General features: G+C 34.7%; 1 protein-coding gene across 1 annotated transcript; it reads left to right on the forward strand.

The window, feature by feature from the left end:
- The first annotated feature begins 7,387 nt into the window (after window positions 1-7,387).
- Window positions 7,388-10,845, forward strand: LOC108821878 (putative terpenoid synthase 7). The gene is made up of 7 exons (XM_018594866.2): window positions 7,388-7,723; window positions 7,822-8,086; window positions 8,182-8,557; window positions 9,461-9,685; window positions 9,772-9,913; window positions 10,020-10,268; window positions 10,361-10,845. Exons 1-7 carry the CDS (start codon window positions 7,460-7,462, stop codon window positions 10,652-10,654), a joined length of 1,815 nt encoding a protein of 604 aa, XP_018450368.1. The 5' UTR covers window positions 7,388-7,459; the 3' UTR covers window positions 10,655-10,845.
- Window positions 10,846-19,376: the final 8,531 nt, after the last annotated feature.

Below are 19,376 nucleotides of genomic sequence, written 5' to 3' on the forward strand. Positions count from 1 at the left end.
TGGTGTCATTCAAGGCAAAGGTACAACGTGTAACTCAGAAGTACCTAAATTGGTGAATGTCTACTTTGTCAAAGGATTAAAGGCTAATTTGATCAGCGTGAGTCAACTGTGTGATGATGGACTAACGGTGTGCTTCTCAGCAATTGATTGCCGTGCCATAAATCAACATGGTGTAACAGTGCTACAAGGTGTGAGATCTGGCAATAACTGTTACATGTGGGAAAAGAAGGTTAAGTGCTTGTCAGCTCAAGGGAATATTGATCTATGGCATAGACGTTTGGGACATATGAACTTCAGGAATCTAACGAATCTAGTATGCAACGACTTCGTTCGAGGAGTACCCAAACTCAAGATCGATGACAAGATTGTGTGTGGTGCATGCAATGAGGGAAAGCAAGTCAAGATACAACACAAAAAGGTACCGGATGTTCAGGCAAAGGCACCATTGGATCTAGCTCACATGGATCTCATGGGTCCTATGCAAACCGAGAGTATCGGAGGAAAGAAGTATGTGTTTGTACTAGTAGATGACTACACCAGGTTCACTTGGGTTCGGTTTCAGGGAAAAGTCAGAAGTGTCTGAGAGTTTCAAAATCTGGGCGCTTCAACTCATAAATGAAAAGGGAGGAATCAAGAAGATACGCAGTGATCATGGAGGTGAATTCGAGAATGAAGCCATGACTACCTTTCTTGAATCAAGAGGAATAGCTCACCAGTTTGCAGCACCTTGGACACCTCAGCAAAATGGAGTGGTTGAACGAAAGAATAGAACTCTACAGGAAATGGGAAGAGCAATGCTCCATGGTAACAAGATAGCCAAGAGGTTCTGGGCTGAAGCACTCAGCACGGCGTGTTACACAATCAACCGTGTGTATGTCAGAAAAGGGACAACAAAGACACCGTATGAGATGTGGACAGGCAAAACTCCTAATCTTAGTTACTTTCATGTTTTTGGATGCAGGTGCTACATACTGAATGACAAGGACTACCTTGGGAAGTTTGACTCAAGAAGTGATGAAGGATTCTTTCTGGGTTATGCACAGTCTAGTTCAGCATACCGAGTTTACAACAAGCGAACAGAATCAATTAAAGAATCAGTTAATGTTGTATTTGATGATTTGTCTGTGGTTGTAGGTGATGACATGGGATCAGATGAAGAGGAAGAAGGTGGATCATCCGTAGCTGCTACTGAAGTCATTGAGGAAGGTCCTATCTCAGATACAGTACCGCAACCAGTGATTCAGCAAGTTCATCGCAATCATTCGAAGTCTGATGTGATTGGAGGTATTGAAGAAGGACGAAAAACGCGTGGAAAGGTGATCAACTTTAAAGAAATGGTGCAGTTCGCATGTTTCGTTTCATCAATAGAACCTAAGACACACACTGAAGCACTACGTGATGAATATTGGATTGTTGCAATGGAGGAAGAACTTGAGCAATTCACCAGGAACGATGTGTGGGAACTGGTTGCTAGACCTAAAGGAGTAAACGTGGTTGGCACTAAATGGATCTTCAAGAACAAGACTGATGAGCATGGAGAAGTAGTTCGCAACAAGGCAAGGCTTGTAGCTCAAGGATACTCACAGATTGAAGGAGTAGACTTTGAAGAAACCTTTGCCCCAGTTGCAAGATTGGAATCCATTTGGTTGTTTCTGGGAATGGCGTGCATTCTGAACTTCAAAGTGCATCAAATGGATGTGAAAAGTGCCTTCCTCAATGGAGTCCTTCAGGAGGAAGTCTATGTTGAGCAGCCAAAGGGATTTGAGGATCCAGTGCATCATGATTATGTGTACCGACTGAAGAAAGCACTATATGGATTGAAGCAAGCACCGTGTGCATGGTATGAACGACTCACAAGGTTTCTGTTAGAAGCCGAGTACATCAGAGGGAGTATAGACAAGACGCTGTTCTTCAAGGAAGTTGGAAAAGAGATAATCATTGTTCATATCTATGTGGATGACATTATCTTTGGAGGCACGTCACAGAAGCTGGTGGATGAGTTTGTTCAGAATATGACCCAAGAGTTTGAGATGAGCATGTGTGGTGAACTGAAGTACTTTCTTGGACTACAAGTGTCTCAGTCAGAGAAAGGTGTCTTCATCTCTCAGAGTGCATACGCTAACAATTTGGTAAAGCGATTTGGTATGGAGAACTCCAAAGTTTCTAAGACACCCATGAGTACATCACTGAAGCTGGCACGAGATGAAGCAGGAGAAGATGTGGATGTCAAGCTCTATCGAGGGATGATTGGCAGTCTATTGTACTTGACTGCGAGTCGACCAGATTTGTCATTCAGTGTCGGTGTGTGTGCACGATATCAAGCTAAGCCAAAGGTATCACACCTGAATGCAGTAAAGAGGATCATCAAGTATGTCAAAGGAACAGAGAGCTTGGGCGTGTATTACTCGAAGAATTCCAACAAGAACTTGGTGGGATACTGTGATGCTGATTGGGCAGGATGTGCTGATGATAGAAAGAGTACCAGTGGAGGATGTTTCTTTCTTGGAAACAATCTTATCTCGTGGTTGAGCAAGAAGCAGAACTCTGTATCACTCTCTACGGCGGAAGCAGAATATATTGCCATGGGTAGCTGTTGCTCACAACTTATCTGGATGAAGCAGATGTCAGCTGATTATGGAATGCAATCGGGTCCCTTTCTTGTGTATTGTGACAACAAAAGTGCAATTGATATCTCGAAGAATTCGGTCCAACATTCAAGGACGAAGCACATTGACATAAGGCACCACTTCATCAGAGAATTAGTTGAAGACAATCAGGTAGTAATCGAACATGTAGTTACTGACTTGCAATTGGCTGATATATTCACTAAATCTCTTGAATTTAATCGATTTATCACATTAAGAAATGCCATTGGTGTGTGTAACCTTGATTGTTGAGTCAAATTGTGCAGAGAGTAGTGCAGGTGCTGATTCGGGATGTACATAATGATTCAGATTGGTTTTGGAACCCGAGAACGCTGTGGAAAAGAACTGCTTGATATGCCGTCAATGTTGTTATGGTACAGGGTTCACGTCAATCTGTGGCCCCCCCTCTCAATAAAAAGAGCCAGCAATGATACAGAAAGATGCTCAGAAAATAAAATAAAATTTGATAGATTCATGATGGGAAACAACAGGGGTTTCACAGCACGAGAATAAAGAATGAAAACCGGCAGCATTGATGAAGGCATATCAATGTGAAAGCTAGCCATAAAAAGACAATCGGCTGCACCAGAATATAAGATCTAGGAAGAGTTATATGTGCAGCTTGAATCAAGCACTGAGGCAACTCGTGAAGCACATCACACGAATGGTAACTAAACTGAACTGATCTAATGCTTTATATTAATCTTGATTCAGCCAATTGTGAGTTGTGACTTGTGTTTTATTACTATCTTGAAAGTCTGATGATACATTAAGAATTCACGAATGTGCCTAATGCTTGTGTGTTTGGATGAGAGAAATTAAATGTTTTAGGCATACAAAGGAGAGGATAAAAAGTCAGGGACCAGATCTGCAATATCAGAAAAGTTGATTCAGTTTTATTCCGTTAAGGGAAGTAGTGGGGAACAAGCCCTAGAAAATCTCCATCGTGCTTAAGAAGCTCCATCTCGCAGCCTCTCTTCATCTCTCACACGATTCTCACACAGAAACCGACATCTATCATGGTGAAAGCAAAGAAAACAGCTCAACAAGCCGAATCATCCAAGGAAGAGGCACATGCAGCGCCTGAAGAAAGTCGGAGGTCACTCACTGATGGCGAACCTGAATCGCCTCCGCCGAGAAACGATATGCCCGTTTCTGATGTACTTCCTGAAGTTACTGAGGAGCTTGACTCGTTCAACACCGCGAATGAGAAAGCTGCTTCAGAGGATAGCGATGAAAGAACTCCGGGTCTTGGGGAAGAGCCATCTGCGAAAGTGCCTGAAGCAGATCTGCAACCGCAAATTGGATCTTCTAATGCTGACATTCAAGATGTTCCGGTCACAGATAAATCGTCGGAAGAGAAGGATGAGTCTGCTTTACAGCTGGTGGTCGTTGACGATGAGAAGGAACAGAGTGGAGCCGAGGCTGAATCCGGCAAGACGGGTGATGATGAACCCAAAGATGATGAAGCTTCACAGAAGGAAGTGCGAAAGAAACGAGTGCTGCAGCGATTAGGGTTGCGTTCCGCAAAACAGAGGAAGACAGGGGAGTCTAGTACACCAACTCAATCTCAGTTTCTCACACCAGAAGATGCAGCCAAGTCTCCATATTTGGCTAAGGAAGCAGGAGCCTCACCTCGGTTGAGATCGAGAAGGTCTGGTGATAAAAATGATGAACCAATGCCTCCTCTCATCAAGAAAAAGTATGATCAGTTTCTTAAGCGGAAGGTACTTGCTGAGCGTTCAGTAGATATGAAGGAAGCTGATCAGTGGGGGTACTTGGCGGTTATTAAGAAAGGGTCTATGGAATCAACTGTCTCAAGTCTTGCAGTGTATGTTGAGCAAGTTGTAGCTGAGTTCTATGCAGGTCTGCCGAGTACTAAAGCTGAAGCAGATGTTGATGAAGTAGTTGTCTCCGTGAGAGGACAAGAGTACAAGTTCTCACCTGCGCTCATCAATAATGCCATAGATTGGGAACCACTTACTGAGGAAGAAGAGGAGGAAGCCGCAACGTTGGATGATATCTCGGTAACTGAGTTGGCTTCATTCATCACCGGAGATACAAAGACAGAATGGGATGGTCTCACTACAGCGGATCTTACTCCGTGCTACGGTGCCTTGATGATCATAGCTGCATACAACTGGATCCCCTCGACTCACAAGACATATGTCTCACTTGAGAGAGCAAGGCTGATCTACAAGATGGCTCATGGAGTCCGTGTTGATTTGGGCAAGATGATGTTCAGACAGATTCTTAATCTTGGAGTGATTCAAGTCAATGATGCCCGTTGGTTGATCTTCCCTCGCTTGATCATGGCACTTCTTCAAAGTCAGCATGTGGTTCCATCCTCTCCCAGTGACAAGCTCCAACGTCCGGTTCTGTACAAGAAGGATAAACGAGTGGGCGAGATCTATGAGCAGAGACTAGCGAAAGGAAATGGACCAGCTAAAGCTGAACCAAAGAGAAGCTCTGCAAGGACAACCCGTCAGTCATCTCCTGCTCTGATTCCTGCTCCACGAACTGCTACACCAAGCTCCAGAACTGCACCACGTCGTGTATCTCTTTATGAACTTGGATCAGTTGCCATCCCTCAAGGACCACTCAGCCGTGTTGATTTGCAAGTGGCACTACAGGACACAACACGAGCCCTTCAAGCGCTAACTGAGATAGTTCAGGATCTTCAGAGCGCTGTAGCAGGTTAGTATCCCTATCCTTATGAATATGTGAGGTATTTTTCTTGGTGTTTTTAATCCGTGTGCTCACAAGCAGGGGGAGAAGAAGAAGACTAGGATGTAGAAGACCAAGATTGTGGGGGAGCTGTGTTCTGTTGCTTTGTTTTTATGTCTATGTTATTTCAATTGCACCACTTGTTGCAATTCCTTGTTATCCATGTTTTCAAACTGGTTAAGATTATGGGGGAGCATTTGTGTATGCTATCTTTTGATATTATGTATTAATTTGCTTGAACCCGTTTTAGGATAATATAAGTATGTTCTTAATTGTCTTGAGTTGGTTGAATTAACATTTGGACATATGTACTGGTGCTGTGGTGTGTGGTTTGTTCTTGTCTTCTATCTCAGGTACTTGTGAGACGACGAATTAAAAAGGGGGAGATTGAAGGTGTATGGGAAGACGATGCTGTAGCAGAGCTGAAGTAGTTCATGAAGTGTGACATGAACTACTACATCAGAGGGGCGGTTTATGAGAAGCATGTATCAAGACCGATGCATTAAAAGAAGATTTAATGAAGAGGGACATTAAAGGAAGACTTGAAGAAGAAGTAATCGATCTAAAGAGAAAAGGAAGATTGGCTTATTCGCTGAAGTAAAGGAAATGGAAAGTTTCCATTGGGTAGATAGATTAGATCTAGGGCTTCCTCAAAGATATATAAAGGAAGCGTTTTGGCACTGCGTTGCCGGTTAACACACAGGGAGAGCTTTTAGCAATAGAGAGTTTTGTACGTCCTAAGAAGGAGAAGCAAAGCATCTAGGGGTTAAGAGCTTAGGTGGTTCAGAGTCTGTCTTAGATCTCTGAACGAGTTGACTAGCAAACAAGTCGAGGTTTGTCTTGAGCTTGTTTGATTTATTGCTTTTAAGAAGAACTTGTAAGAGCTTTTGAAAGAATAAATATAGTCGTATTTCTTGGAATTGAATAACCCTGTACTACTGTGTGTTCTACATAGCGTAGCTTGCTTATCTTACATTAACATGAGCTAAATGGGAAATTTGAAGCTTCGAAAGCTCATGTCAAAAACCTAGATATTCAGGTTTGAAGCTGTGAAAAGGCAAGAGACCAATTCTAATCAGTTTGTCAATGTTAGTATAATAGAGGATGAAAAGCGACATAAATATTTTGAGCGAAACTTAATGAGTAATAAGCTTAAGAATGCGCTTAATCAATTAGAAACTTATATATAAGTTTTTCTTCGATTCATTGTGTGTTTTGATTTGAATAAAAAATCTGGATATTTGTGACTCTACAAAACAAAATAAATATTAATATACTATATCCATCAGAAACGAATCAAATCACAAATACTAATGATTTTAAGAATGGATATCTGATATGATCCATTATATGAATATATATATATACATACATATATTTAAAATAATTTTATATATCTTACGTAAAAATTATATTTTATATAAGTTTAACAATTTTATTTATTAGAATTTTAAAAGGTACATATATTTTGTTAAAGTACTATATTTTATATTATTTTGGATTTTAAATTTATTTTTTTGTTCATGCAGACTGAATCAGATGTTTGGTTAAAAAACTAAAATAATCAGATATCCAAAAAAATTATTAAAGGACGAAACATGTCGGATCATCAATATCTTTAAAAATTTAGATATACGATCCTTGTCCACTCTTATATATATATATATATATCAGCTCTTAATACTACCACAGCCACCACCGCCATTAATACCACCACAGCCATCACAGCCACCACAACCCTACAATACCAACAGCATTATTATAAGAAAACAAACAAGCCTGACAAAAAAAATAAACAAACAAACGAACAAGCAAACCTAAAGTCGTTGGAACTTAGCAATTTCATTGGACACTAAGGAATGTCCCTTCCCCCCTCTCTTTCCATGTTTTTTTAAATATTAAATCCATTGATTATTCAAACATTCATACAGGATGATTCAATGATTTATTTTATTTTGAGAATACAATTTGAGTACAGTAATATACTTACCCTTTGTTGTGTATAAATACATTGTAAATGCAAAGGATTGTGAATAAGAAAGCAGTCATTAGCTTCTCTTGCAGTTTTACATCATTGCAGGAAAATAATGGAAACTATAGCAGTTTTGGGACCAAAACCTAGATTTCATCTTTCTCTTTCTTCTCGGAACAGTTTATTGCTGCCTCCGATAATCAAATTCCATGGCTTTCCCCTGGCGTCATTTTCGGATAAGCCTAGAAAGCATGTTTGTTTGAGGGCCACTACTAGTAGTAGTCCGACGTCTGAAGGTGAATTAAGCAATCGCAAGTTCAAGAAGGTGCCGCCCTCTGAATGGACTGATCACTTTCACTCCGTTCCCCTGGATGTCTCTGTGAGTTCCTAGCATATAGGTTATCTATTTATACATATTAGTTTTCTGTAGGTATATGTGAATAAGGTTAATGCATGTGTGCTTTTCTACTTATTAAGGAAATGGATGCGCTCAAGAAAGAGATTCATACACTAAAGCCGAAAGTGAAGAACACCTTCATGTCTTCCCAAGGCGCTGAGAGAATCCTTATGATATATTTGCTGGTGAGCCTTGGTCTTGCATACCACTTCGAGGACGAGATCCATGATACTCTAAAAGAGAGTTTCACAAAGATAGAGGAGATGATGGACAGCGAAGAAGATTTGTACACAGTTTCCATCATCTTCTGGGTTTTCAGGACATACGGTCACTACATATCTTCTGGTAAGGGAAATACTAGCTTGGCTTGTCATCCTAATCGAAGTTCATACTAATGTATGTTATTTCTCATTCATAAGTTGATCTATTTTTGTAACTAGATGTCTTTACAAGATTCAAAGAGAGCAGCGGAGACTTCAAAGAAATTCTTAAAGGGGATGCCAAGGGTATCTTGAGCTTATATGAAGCAGCGCACTTGCGGACCACGAAAGATGATATACTGAGCGAAGCGTTGAGCTTCACCTCGAGCCATTTGGAGTCATTAGTTGCAGGTGGGACATGCCCGCCTCATCTTTCAATGCATATACAAAATGCTCTCTATCTGTGTCAGCGTTGGAACATGGAGATGTTAGTCGCTGTGAAATATATCCCATTCTACGAACAAGAAGATCATGATGAGATGCTACTCAGGTTTGCTAAGATCAGTTTCAAGTTACTGCAGCTCCAGTACATACAAGATCTCAAAATCCTTACAAAGTATGTAACATATCTCCTCATTTAATAACAAGTATCCTGATTTGTTCAAAGATTCGCATTGGATCCACTCCATAAATCCATGTCATGATCTGAATAGTAAAATATTGGATATTGGATATTTTGCTTATCGAAATCTTAATATTCAGTACCAATTTTTTTTATTAATAATTATTTTTAATATATGAATACATATACATAAAGTCAATTTTGTAGTATTATATTTTTCAATTTTAGCATACTTTTTGAATATAATGTTGTATACAATTTTAATTTTTAAAATTATCTTTTAACGGAATTAGATATCCGCGGATATTTAAATATCTAGAAGGATATGGACTTGGACTTGGATATCATAAAATATCAAATATGCGGATCTCACCCTGAGTTTAAATAGTATAAACTCTATAAATAAATAAACACAATAAATTAGTAAATTTATCAGATCCCAAATTTAGACGGTTCTAAATATGACACAAATCTATAAGATAATAAATATTTTAAGAAATCATATGTAAATATATATGGTACTATGTGTATGTACAGAAACCATTATATTCTTTTTTATTTTCACAATGAAATCTTAAAAACTAATATATTTTAATATAATTTAGTAAAATTATATTTAAACCCATATTTAAACTCTATAACAAATATTTTATATATACTAAATAACTTAAATAAAAAATATAAATATCAATTTCAGAATTTTAATTAATGTATTTATATAAAAAATTTAACATTTTTCTTACTTTAGAAAATATATATATTTAAAATATCTAAAAAAGAAAACCTTTTTAAATTAATAATTCTATAGATTAACAAAATACCATAATCTCAACATTATTAATTTATATATATAGTTTTTACTTTAAATAAAATATTCTAACATATTTGGATTCAAAGCTGGTGGTACAAGGAGGTAGATATTGCATCAAAGTTGCCACCTTACTTCAGACACAGAATCGTCGAAAACCATTTCTTGATACAAGCAGTTTTCTCCGAGCCACAAGTCTCACGTGCAAGGATTATGTTGAGTCAGTATTACACCATTTTAGGGATCATAGATGACACATTCGATAGATATGCGTCTCTTCCCGAGGCTGAAATCCTCGCCAATAGCTTGGAAAGGTATCAAAATTTCATATAGGCAATGCACATTAAGTAAACAAAAAAAGAATAACAATCATTGTGATGGTGGTGGTGATGATGTACAGGTGGTCTCCCGATCCTGCCATGGATAAACAACCTGAATTTTTGAAAGCCGTCCTAAACTTTGCATTGGATACTTTCAAGGATTTTGAAAATGAAGTTAGGCCGGAAGGAAAACCTTACAGTTTGGAAGCCAATATAGAAGAGGTAACCAATCAATCAAGGATAACATATGATTGAGATTCAAAAGAAAGAAAAAATAACGAGATTTCGTAGCTGTGACCTAGGTTTTATTATACTTTTGAGTCTGCAGTTCAAGGCATTTGTGAAAGCCAATTTTGAACATGCAAAATGGGCACACTCTGCTCACCTGCCTGACTTTGAGAAGTACATGGAGGTTGCTGGGTTGGAGATCACACCGTGTGTAGTTTTGGCTGGTTGTTTCATGTCTCTAGGAAAGATGGCTACCAAGGAAGCTTACGAGTGGCTTAAATCGAGACCAAGCCTCGTCCAATCTTTATGTGTCAGAGGTCGTCTTATGAATGATATAACCGGTTTAGAAGTAAGAAGAAAATGGATAATTTTCTCTCTGCACAGCTTGGTTATGTCTTCATGATTTTTTCTATCTTACAATATTTCTAAATCTTTGAATAGGAGGACATGAGCAGAGGACAGATCACGAATGCAGTCAACTGTTATATGAAGCAATATGGAGTTACCAAACAAGATGCTTTAAGTGAGCTTCATAAAATGGTTGCAGATACCGATATCATAATAAATGAAGAGCTCTTGACGACAACAGGTGTGTCACGTTTGGTTCTCAAGACAGCATTAGGTCTTGCACAATCGATTACCATCGCCTACTATGGATATGAAGGATACACTCGCCCCGAAGGAAAAATCAAGGAGTACATGATTTCTATGTTTGTCGATCAGATTCATCTTTAGCGTGTGTTCTTGGTTTCTTTCACAAGGCTATGTGTCGGGTTTCTATCTTCTTTTATTTGGGTCGATCACTCTTTAAATTACTCCAAAAGAAATCTTTTTATGTATGTTGTTATCATTTATGTGTGGTCTGGTATAATTGATGTTGGTTAAAATCCCTAGCAATCAAATTTGGTTTTGTTTGTTTCTCACCCGTCCAAAAGCACTACATTAACAAATCAGTTGACCATTCTGTTTCCTTTGTTATCGAAACATTCTCAAGCCAAAAACTGACAAGGCTCTACATAAATCGGCAAAAAAAAATTCCTAAAGAGATCTTCCCTATAAAATGTAGAGGGAATGCAAACAAATACCAAAACTATAGAGTTCCTAACCTGATACCTTACATTCGCTCTTAACAAGTCTAGAGTAGCTCACTGCTCAAATTTTGGTGTTCAACCACATTTAAGGTGGGTTCTAACAGTTCTGTTGGTGTCACTCCCGAAATATTTTCCAACATTTTCGACAGCCTTATTCCCGGCTTCTGAATTTTGCTGATAAGCCTAGTTCTTGATACATGACACTAGTGGTTGTACTTTGTAGCACGCACAAACATGTCTTTTCTTCATGGAAACATTTTATGAGATCCGTGAGCTTTCGTGAGATCAGATTCAAACAGTTTTTTTGCTTCTACTACTAAATGCCGTGTTACCTTATTTTTATTTTGATCGATACAGCTAGAAGGTTACGGCGAGTCAGGGCCGGCTTAAGTATAGGGGCAAGGGGGCGTGGGTTCCGGGACCTAACTATTTTTCTGCACAAATAGTATTAAAACGGGGTCCAGTTTAAAAAAAAAAATAATAATTTAAGGGCCCAAATTTCTAAAATTATTTGTAAATACATGTGAAAGAAAAATTTTAAAATATTTTGCCCAAAGGCCCATCAACTCTTTGAGCCGGCGCTGCGGCGAGTACAACCAACGCAAAACCCTACAGGAATGGTTCTACCAGAGAGGGCCATGGTTAGGACAGTGAATTCATCTTGTTGTGCTTATATATATCATATGTAATGGCACACACCCTTCCCTTAAAAGAGATCTTTCGGTCAGTCGCTATGAAATGTTGTGGACATCTGTGTTTGCATATTATTGCTTTGTTTTGCTTGGGGATATTTAATCTCTGTTATTGAAATAGAAGTACACCTTAAAAACACCCATTAATTTTCAGTGTTATTTATAATGGTACGCCACAAAGAATTTAATTAATTTTTCTATATTAGTGTTCGTATTTCCAATTTATTTAATGTGTGTTTCCTAAAAACTTTTTGTTTTTTTCTGTTTCCAAAATCGAATTTTATTTAATGTATGTTACCTTTTATATTTTTTGTTTTTTCTGTTTAATTAATGCATTTCCAAAATCAAATTCTAAATAAAAAAGTTTGGCAACAATAATTAATAAACTTAACTTATAGTATTCATTGTTTTTCCTATTTTATTATATATGTGTGTATATTTGGAAATAATTAATAAATTTAGCTTTAAATATTTAATGAACAATATTATTTTTAAATTTATATGTATTAAATTTTTATTATTTATTAGTAATAACTAAAAATAAAAGTCACATTAAAATAATCTTTTATATAATATATAAAAATATTATGTCAATATATTTTTCATATAAATAATACCACAATGTAAGTTCAGTATGAAATATGTTGAAAAAAATAAAATATATAGCACCATAAATAATATATACAACAATTTTATTATACATTATCATAAATTTTTATCCATATAAAATTAAATACGATGACAAAAAAATAAAAATAAAAGATGACAAAAAAAATTAAAAGATATTTGTGCAGATATACAGGTCATATTCTAAAATATGGATGATACAATTAATTGGTGGGTTATAAAACAAATAAAACTACTCAATGTAAACTATAAATTATTATGTTTATAAATGTCATATAAACAATTATTTAATCTGGTAAATTTTAAAAATATATATTATCACTTATACAAAATACTTATTACAACTTTAGAACACATTTCTAACTGTTTTAACTAATTAATTTAAAAAAAAATCTATACTTTTTGAAAATTTTGCTACTTGATTTAAAATATTTTCAGAGTGTATACACCTTCTCTATTTTGAAAACTATGGATACAATTATACAAATTGAATATTCTATAGAATAAATTGCCTATAGTATTTTTATTTTCTTACAAATGTTATAACTAATGTATCAATTTTTAATACTATACTAACTCACTTTTGTATATGTTTCGTACTTTTAGTTCAGAAATTTTATTTTCTAGATATTTTATACATAAATCTAATTATACAAATATTTGATTTGTTTATATGATCTAATTATACAAATGTTTGATTTGTTTATATGATATCCAATAAATATTGGTAATATAATTTACTGTAAAATGCAAAAAGATTATTTGATATAATTAAGCACATTGTTATTTTTTAATATGTTATATTAGTATACATATTGTAAACCATGTATAACATTTAATATAAACAAAAAAAAATGAAAGTGACACCCGCTCGATAGAGTGGATCAAAATCTAGTTAACCTTTGAAAATGTTGTACATGAAGATAATTCATACGATGTATTGGATTGTCGAAACACAAGTATTTTCAAGATTGAATACCACTTGAACAAAAAACGTATAAAATAGTATAGGCTTTTAACACAGGAGTTTATAATCATAGTAAGAATATATATTAGGTTCCTGACTTTTTATATGCTAGAAGAATAATATACGCTACGCTGGATTACTAAAAAGAAATTATGAAAGTAGTTTCTCAAAAATCAAAATATTAGTTGAAAGCTAGGTCAAATATACAAAAGCTACCATTTTCAATAAATACGTAAGCAACAATGAAACTGATGCCGAGAGATGAAACCCTTGTTCTAAAACGCGGCAGCTTGACCCGAGAACGCGGCGGATAAACGTGAAGCGGTTGTGAACCGTGGCGATTTCAATCTAGCCGGGAAAAAAATCGGATGTCAGAAGAAAACTCAATTTTTTGTTCTTTTTGACCCAGAAATCAAATGTTTTACCGAAGATCTAAGATATATGTGTTAAAACAGCAAGAAAAAACAACTTTAGATCACATAAAACTACTCAATGTAAACTATAAATTATTATGTTTATAAATGTCATATAAACAATTATTTAATCTGGTAAATTTTAAAAATATATATTATCACTTATACAAAAATACTTATTACAACTTTAGATCACATTTCTAACTGTTTTAACTAATTAACTTTAAAAAAAAAATCTATACTTTTTGAAAATTTTGCTACTTGATTTAAAATATTTTCAGAGTGTATACACCTTCTCTATTTTGAAAACTAAGGATACAACTATACAAATTGAATATTCTATAGAATAAATTGCCTATAGTATTTTTATTTTTTTACAAATGTTATAACTAATGTATTAATTTTTAATATTATACTAACTCACTTTTGTATATGTTTCGTACTTTTAATTCAGAAATTTTATTTTCTAGATATTTTATACATAAATCTAATTATAGAAATATTTTATTTGTTTATATGATCTAATTATACAAATGTTTGATTTGTTTGTATGATATCCAATAAATATTGGTAATATAATTTACTGTAAAATGTAAAAAGATTATTTGATATAATTAAGTACATTGTTATTTTTAATATGTTATATTAGTACACATATTGTAAACCATGTATAACATTTAATAGAAACAAAAAAAAATGAAAGTGACACCCGCTCGATCGAGTGGATCAAAATCTAGTTAACCTTTGAAAATGTTGTACATGAAGATAATTCATACGATGTATTGGATTGTCGAAACACAAGTATTTTCAAGATTGAATACCACTTGAACAAAAAACGTATAAAATAGTATAGGCTTTTAACACAGGAGTTTATAATCATAGTAAGAATATATATTAGGTTCCTGACTTTTTATATGCTAGAAGAATAATATACGCTACGCTGGATTACTAAAAAGAAATTATGAAAGTAGTTTCTCAAAAATCAAAATATTAGTTGAAAGCTAGGTCAAATATACAAAAGCTACCATTTTCAATAAATACGTAAGCAACAATGAAACTGATGCCAAGAGATGAAACCCTTGTTCTAAAACGCGGTGGCTTGACCCGAGAGCGCGGCGGATAAACGTGAAGCGGTTGTGAACCGTGGCGATTTCAATCTAGCTGGGAAAGAAATCGGATGTCAGAAGAAAGCTCAATTTTTTGTTCTTTTTGACCCATAAATCAAATTTTTTACCTAAGATCTAAGATATATGTGTTAAAACAGCAAGAAAAAAACAAGGAGATGATGGAAAATCGAGAAAAAAAACAGCAGCCGTCGTGATTACAATCGCAGAAAATAAAGGGAAATTAGGTGAGATGGCTACAAAATAAACCATAATTTAGCATCTAACCAAAAAAAAAATACATCCATTATTCTTATAATATATACTATATTACCCCTATCATCCAGTTAATAAAAATTTAAGTGACCTTCTTCTTTTTCGATTACCGGTTACCACTCATTTTCTTCCATTCTTACCACATGTTCCTATACTATTTTATTTTGTTCTATTCTATTTGTATGTTAATAAAAAGTGTTCTACTTTATTTAAAAATATATTTTAATATTTGGGTTTAGGGTTTACATTTGAATTAGGGTTTAGTGATTAAAATTTAGAGTTTAGTATTTATAAGGCGAGGAATAAACATTTCAAAGTTTCACCATTTGTAATATGTTATTTATTATTGTTCCATTATATTTGGGTCTAAAGTTTATATTTGAGTTAATGTTTATATTTATGTTTAGGGTTTACTAATTAGAATTTAGGGTTTAGTGTTCTATATTATTTAGAAATATATTTTGATATTTGAATTTAGGATTTACATTTAGATTAATATTTACATTTGGATTAGGGTTTAGATTTGGATTAGGGTTTAGTGATTAGAATTTAGGGTTTAATATTTATAAGGTGAAGGGATATGGTTAGGATCTAAGGTTTAGGGTTTAAGAGTTTGGGTGGAATTGAGATAAGGTTTAGTATCTAGATTTTAGAGGTTGAGATGAAGTTGGTGTTCTATACTATTTTGGTGTTATGTAATAGAACGTTTAAATTTTGACATACTTTCGTTTGTTACTATTCTATTTGCATATATTGATATTTGGGTTAAATATTTATATTTTCTTTTAGAGGTTAGTAATCATGTAATATATTGCTGAATTATCTGTCAAAAAAGTTACGTTTATGCTATTTGTTAATTGTAAACATACATAGTATAATATATTTAAATAATTTTCATTAATGTGAACTATGTCATTTATAACATGTTCTATTCTATTTATAAAATGACATTATAGTCAAGACGTTGATATCATAAACGCCACAACAATAATCTTACCGTCAACTTGCTTCACAAATGGACAAAACCAGAAGAAAATGGTGAAAAAGCTAGGAGATCTAATAATGTCAACATCATAGCCATATTCTTAATTTTTTTTTAATTTGGCTATTACACAAATTCACCCGAAAATAAACCCTACAGGAGGAAGATGACTGGTTAATGACGGACTTGCCCCTCCTTAAATGAAAAATCGAAAATATATATAATATGCACCAAATATGGTTCGAACCTGGGCTGCAAGACGTTAAGAAACATAGCTAGACCACCACACCACCGCACTTTTCTGTTAAAATCAGCAATATACCTATATATATACGTAATAATATAAAAATGCCCTAATATAAATACCCGATTAATCCCCGTATATTTTCCGATTAATTGATTCGGTGTTAGGCGTCACCCGACCGTACGCGTTACGCCTAGCGTAATTTCGGGATGAAACAGATGTCTAATACTTTAGACAAATGTCAGCCGCCATTTTGAGACGACAAAACCAAGTAACTAACTATTACTCTTTCTGTTTCGAATTAGATGTCGTTTTAAAAAAAAATGTTTCAAAATAAGTGTCGTTTTATGATTTTAATGCAAAATTTATTGATTTTTATTCTAAGCTATTTTTATATTGGTTGAAATCTGGTTAGGTGTATTGGTAATGAAGTTTTTATCTAGTAAATATACAAACTTAAATGTTTTATTAATCATGTCTCAAAGTCTAGAACAACAGGTAAAATGAAATGGAAGGAGTACTATCTTAAGAAAGGAGGGATTAATTTATGTTGCCGTTATGTTTTGAAAAGTTCGTGACTGCTTCTAGTGGGGGAGAATAGGGTGATCGACTACACTAAGCTTTAGTAAATTTGTGGTCAAAGTAGATTCCATATCATTGGAGGACTCATATCATTGCATGAAAAAAAATGGAAACTATAGCAGTTTTTGGACTCATATCATTTGAACAATTTATCTGTGCCTCAGATAATCTTTTTTTTTGGAACTCAAACTTTCATTCAAGAGCTCTAATGGCTCGGTTCAGCTACTACAAAAGCTAAATATTGTTTTGCCAAGCGGTCAGCATGACTGTATCTCAATCTTGGAATCCAGCAAAAACAAATAACATCAAACTAATTAAGCTGATAAGGACACAATGTCTGAGACAATTCCATGTAGTTCTGAGATCGATCGGGTGGCCTCTTTTTATAGCGTTTATCAGCAGTTGTGAATCAGTTTCACACCTTACCGACTTTTTTACTTATCCTTGCACTTCACTAGAGCTTTCCTTGAAGCCAGACCCTCTGCCACGGTAGCGGAGTTCACATGGCGATATGAAGAAGTGAATTCTCTAAAACCTTCTTTTCGTCTCAGTACCCAAGCCAGTCCTGCAGTTCTGGAACCATTCTGCCAGGCAGCATCAGAATTTAGGACAAAATCAACTGGGATCATATTCCTTTCCGGTGCAGCTCGTCCCTCATTGGGAATTTCCTGAGTTTGTGCATTTGACCATTCTCGAGCTGCAGAGATCGCTTTTGCCATTATTTCTCCAGGCGAGGCTGTTTTGTTGTTGAGTAGCAGATTGTTTCTTGCTGTCCAGATCGACCATCCGATCCAATCAAACTCTAAGGTTTTGGTGACCACATTTAAGGTGGGTTCTACCGTTCTAACATTTAAGGTGCCTCCGTTAACCAAACTCTACGGTTTTCCCATGACGTCATTTCCGGGTAAACGTACACAGCATGTTCATTTGAAGGCCACTACTGGTACTACTTGTGATGGTCAATTAAGTAATCGCAAGTTCAAGATGTTGCCACCCTCTGAACGGACTCATCACTTTCACTCTGTTCCTTTCGAGCGTGAGTTCCGTAGCATATATATAAATATGTATATGTATTAAAAGTATCTTTTATGTAGAGATGAAAATAAGGGTATGCATGTGTGCTTTTAAGGAAATGGATGCGCTTACAAAAGAGATTGATACACTAAAGCCGAAATTGAAGAAAACGTTCATGTCTTCCAAAGTCGTTGAGAGAATCCTTATGATATATTTGTTGGTGAGCCTTGGTCTAGACTTCTAGTGTACCACTTCAAGGACGAGTGACCCAATTCGATATGAAAATCCAGTTTTTTTAATCATATTTTATATTATTTTTGAATTTTCATTTTACTTTCATATAATTTTAGATTCTAATAATCATATAATTTGTATCCAAACAATTTTATAGTTATTATACTTATATATAAAGTTAACCAATTTAAAGTTAAATTAAAATTTAAAATCCGGTTGGACCGATGTCCGACCATTGACCTAACTGTCGAATCAACGTCTGGTCTGGTTTTCAAAATATTGCCATAAACTAATGATCTCATTAATAAATTTTATAAGTTTATAATTCTGTGAAAACTTTCTTATTCTAGATTTAATTAAAAGTTCATTAATACTTCTACATCTAGAAATTTGAGTTTTGAATTTCAGAAAATATAGAATTATGTAAATTAGTGGGAAAAAATATTTTACAATAGATCTTCAGCATGATGTAAGGAATACCGATAAAAAAGAACCCCATAAAACAACTCAGATAATACAATTAAATATAATTTTTTATTAAACATATAGAATTATCGACTGTAAAATCGTTTATAATATTCTTTATAATTCATAATATCGCAACTATTGAGCATTAAAAAAACTCTAATCACTTATCCACCCAAACTATTTCATTCTACGTATTCCACTTCTGCGAAAAACCTAAGAACATGTTTAATGGAGAGTCTTAGAATTGAAATTTTTAGCGGAATATAAAAAATCGTCTCTTAACTTATAACTAAAAAATTAAAAATCGCTTTTTATATAGCCGATTCTTAGCTCTGTTAGTTAAAAGTTAAGAGACAGATTCTTGATTCGCTAAGAATCCCACACTAAACATGCTCTAATAATTGCGTTTCAGTTGTGCGAAATTACGTTTAAAAAAACAAAAATGACCCGGCTAAATTGAAATCCCACCCACCTATCCACAAACAGAGCTAACAAAGATTAAACTTGGAACAAAAGTCAATATCACTTTTGGGTAAAAGCTGGCTGGATATGTTGTCGGTCGTATTTTATTCGAGAAATATTCTATAATACCTAAAAGTTCTTTTTGGTCACAGATATACAGTTTTCAAGAATCGAAATGATCAAAGTATCAAACTATTTAAAGAGTATTGACGAACTATTTTCCCACAAGTACTATTATATTGCATCAAATATTTTCCGAAGTGTGATCCCATCTAATCTATTAAAATTGAAGTACAAATAAG

The sequence above is a fragment of the Raphanus sativus genome, chromosome 8 (genome assembly GCF_000801105.2).
Source record: "Raphanus sativus cultivar WK10039 chromosome 8, ASM80110v3, whole genome shotgun sequence".
In the NCBI taxonomy this organism is placed as follows: domain Eukaryota; kingdom Viridiplantae; phylum Streptophyta; class Magnoliopsida; order Brassicales; family Brassicaceae; genus Raphanus; species Raphanus sativus.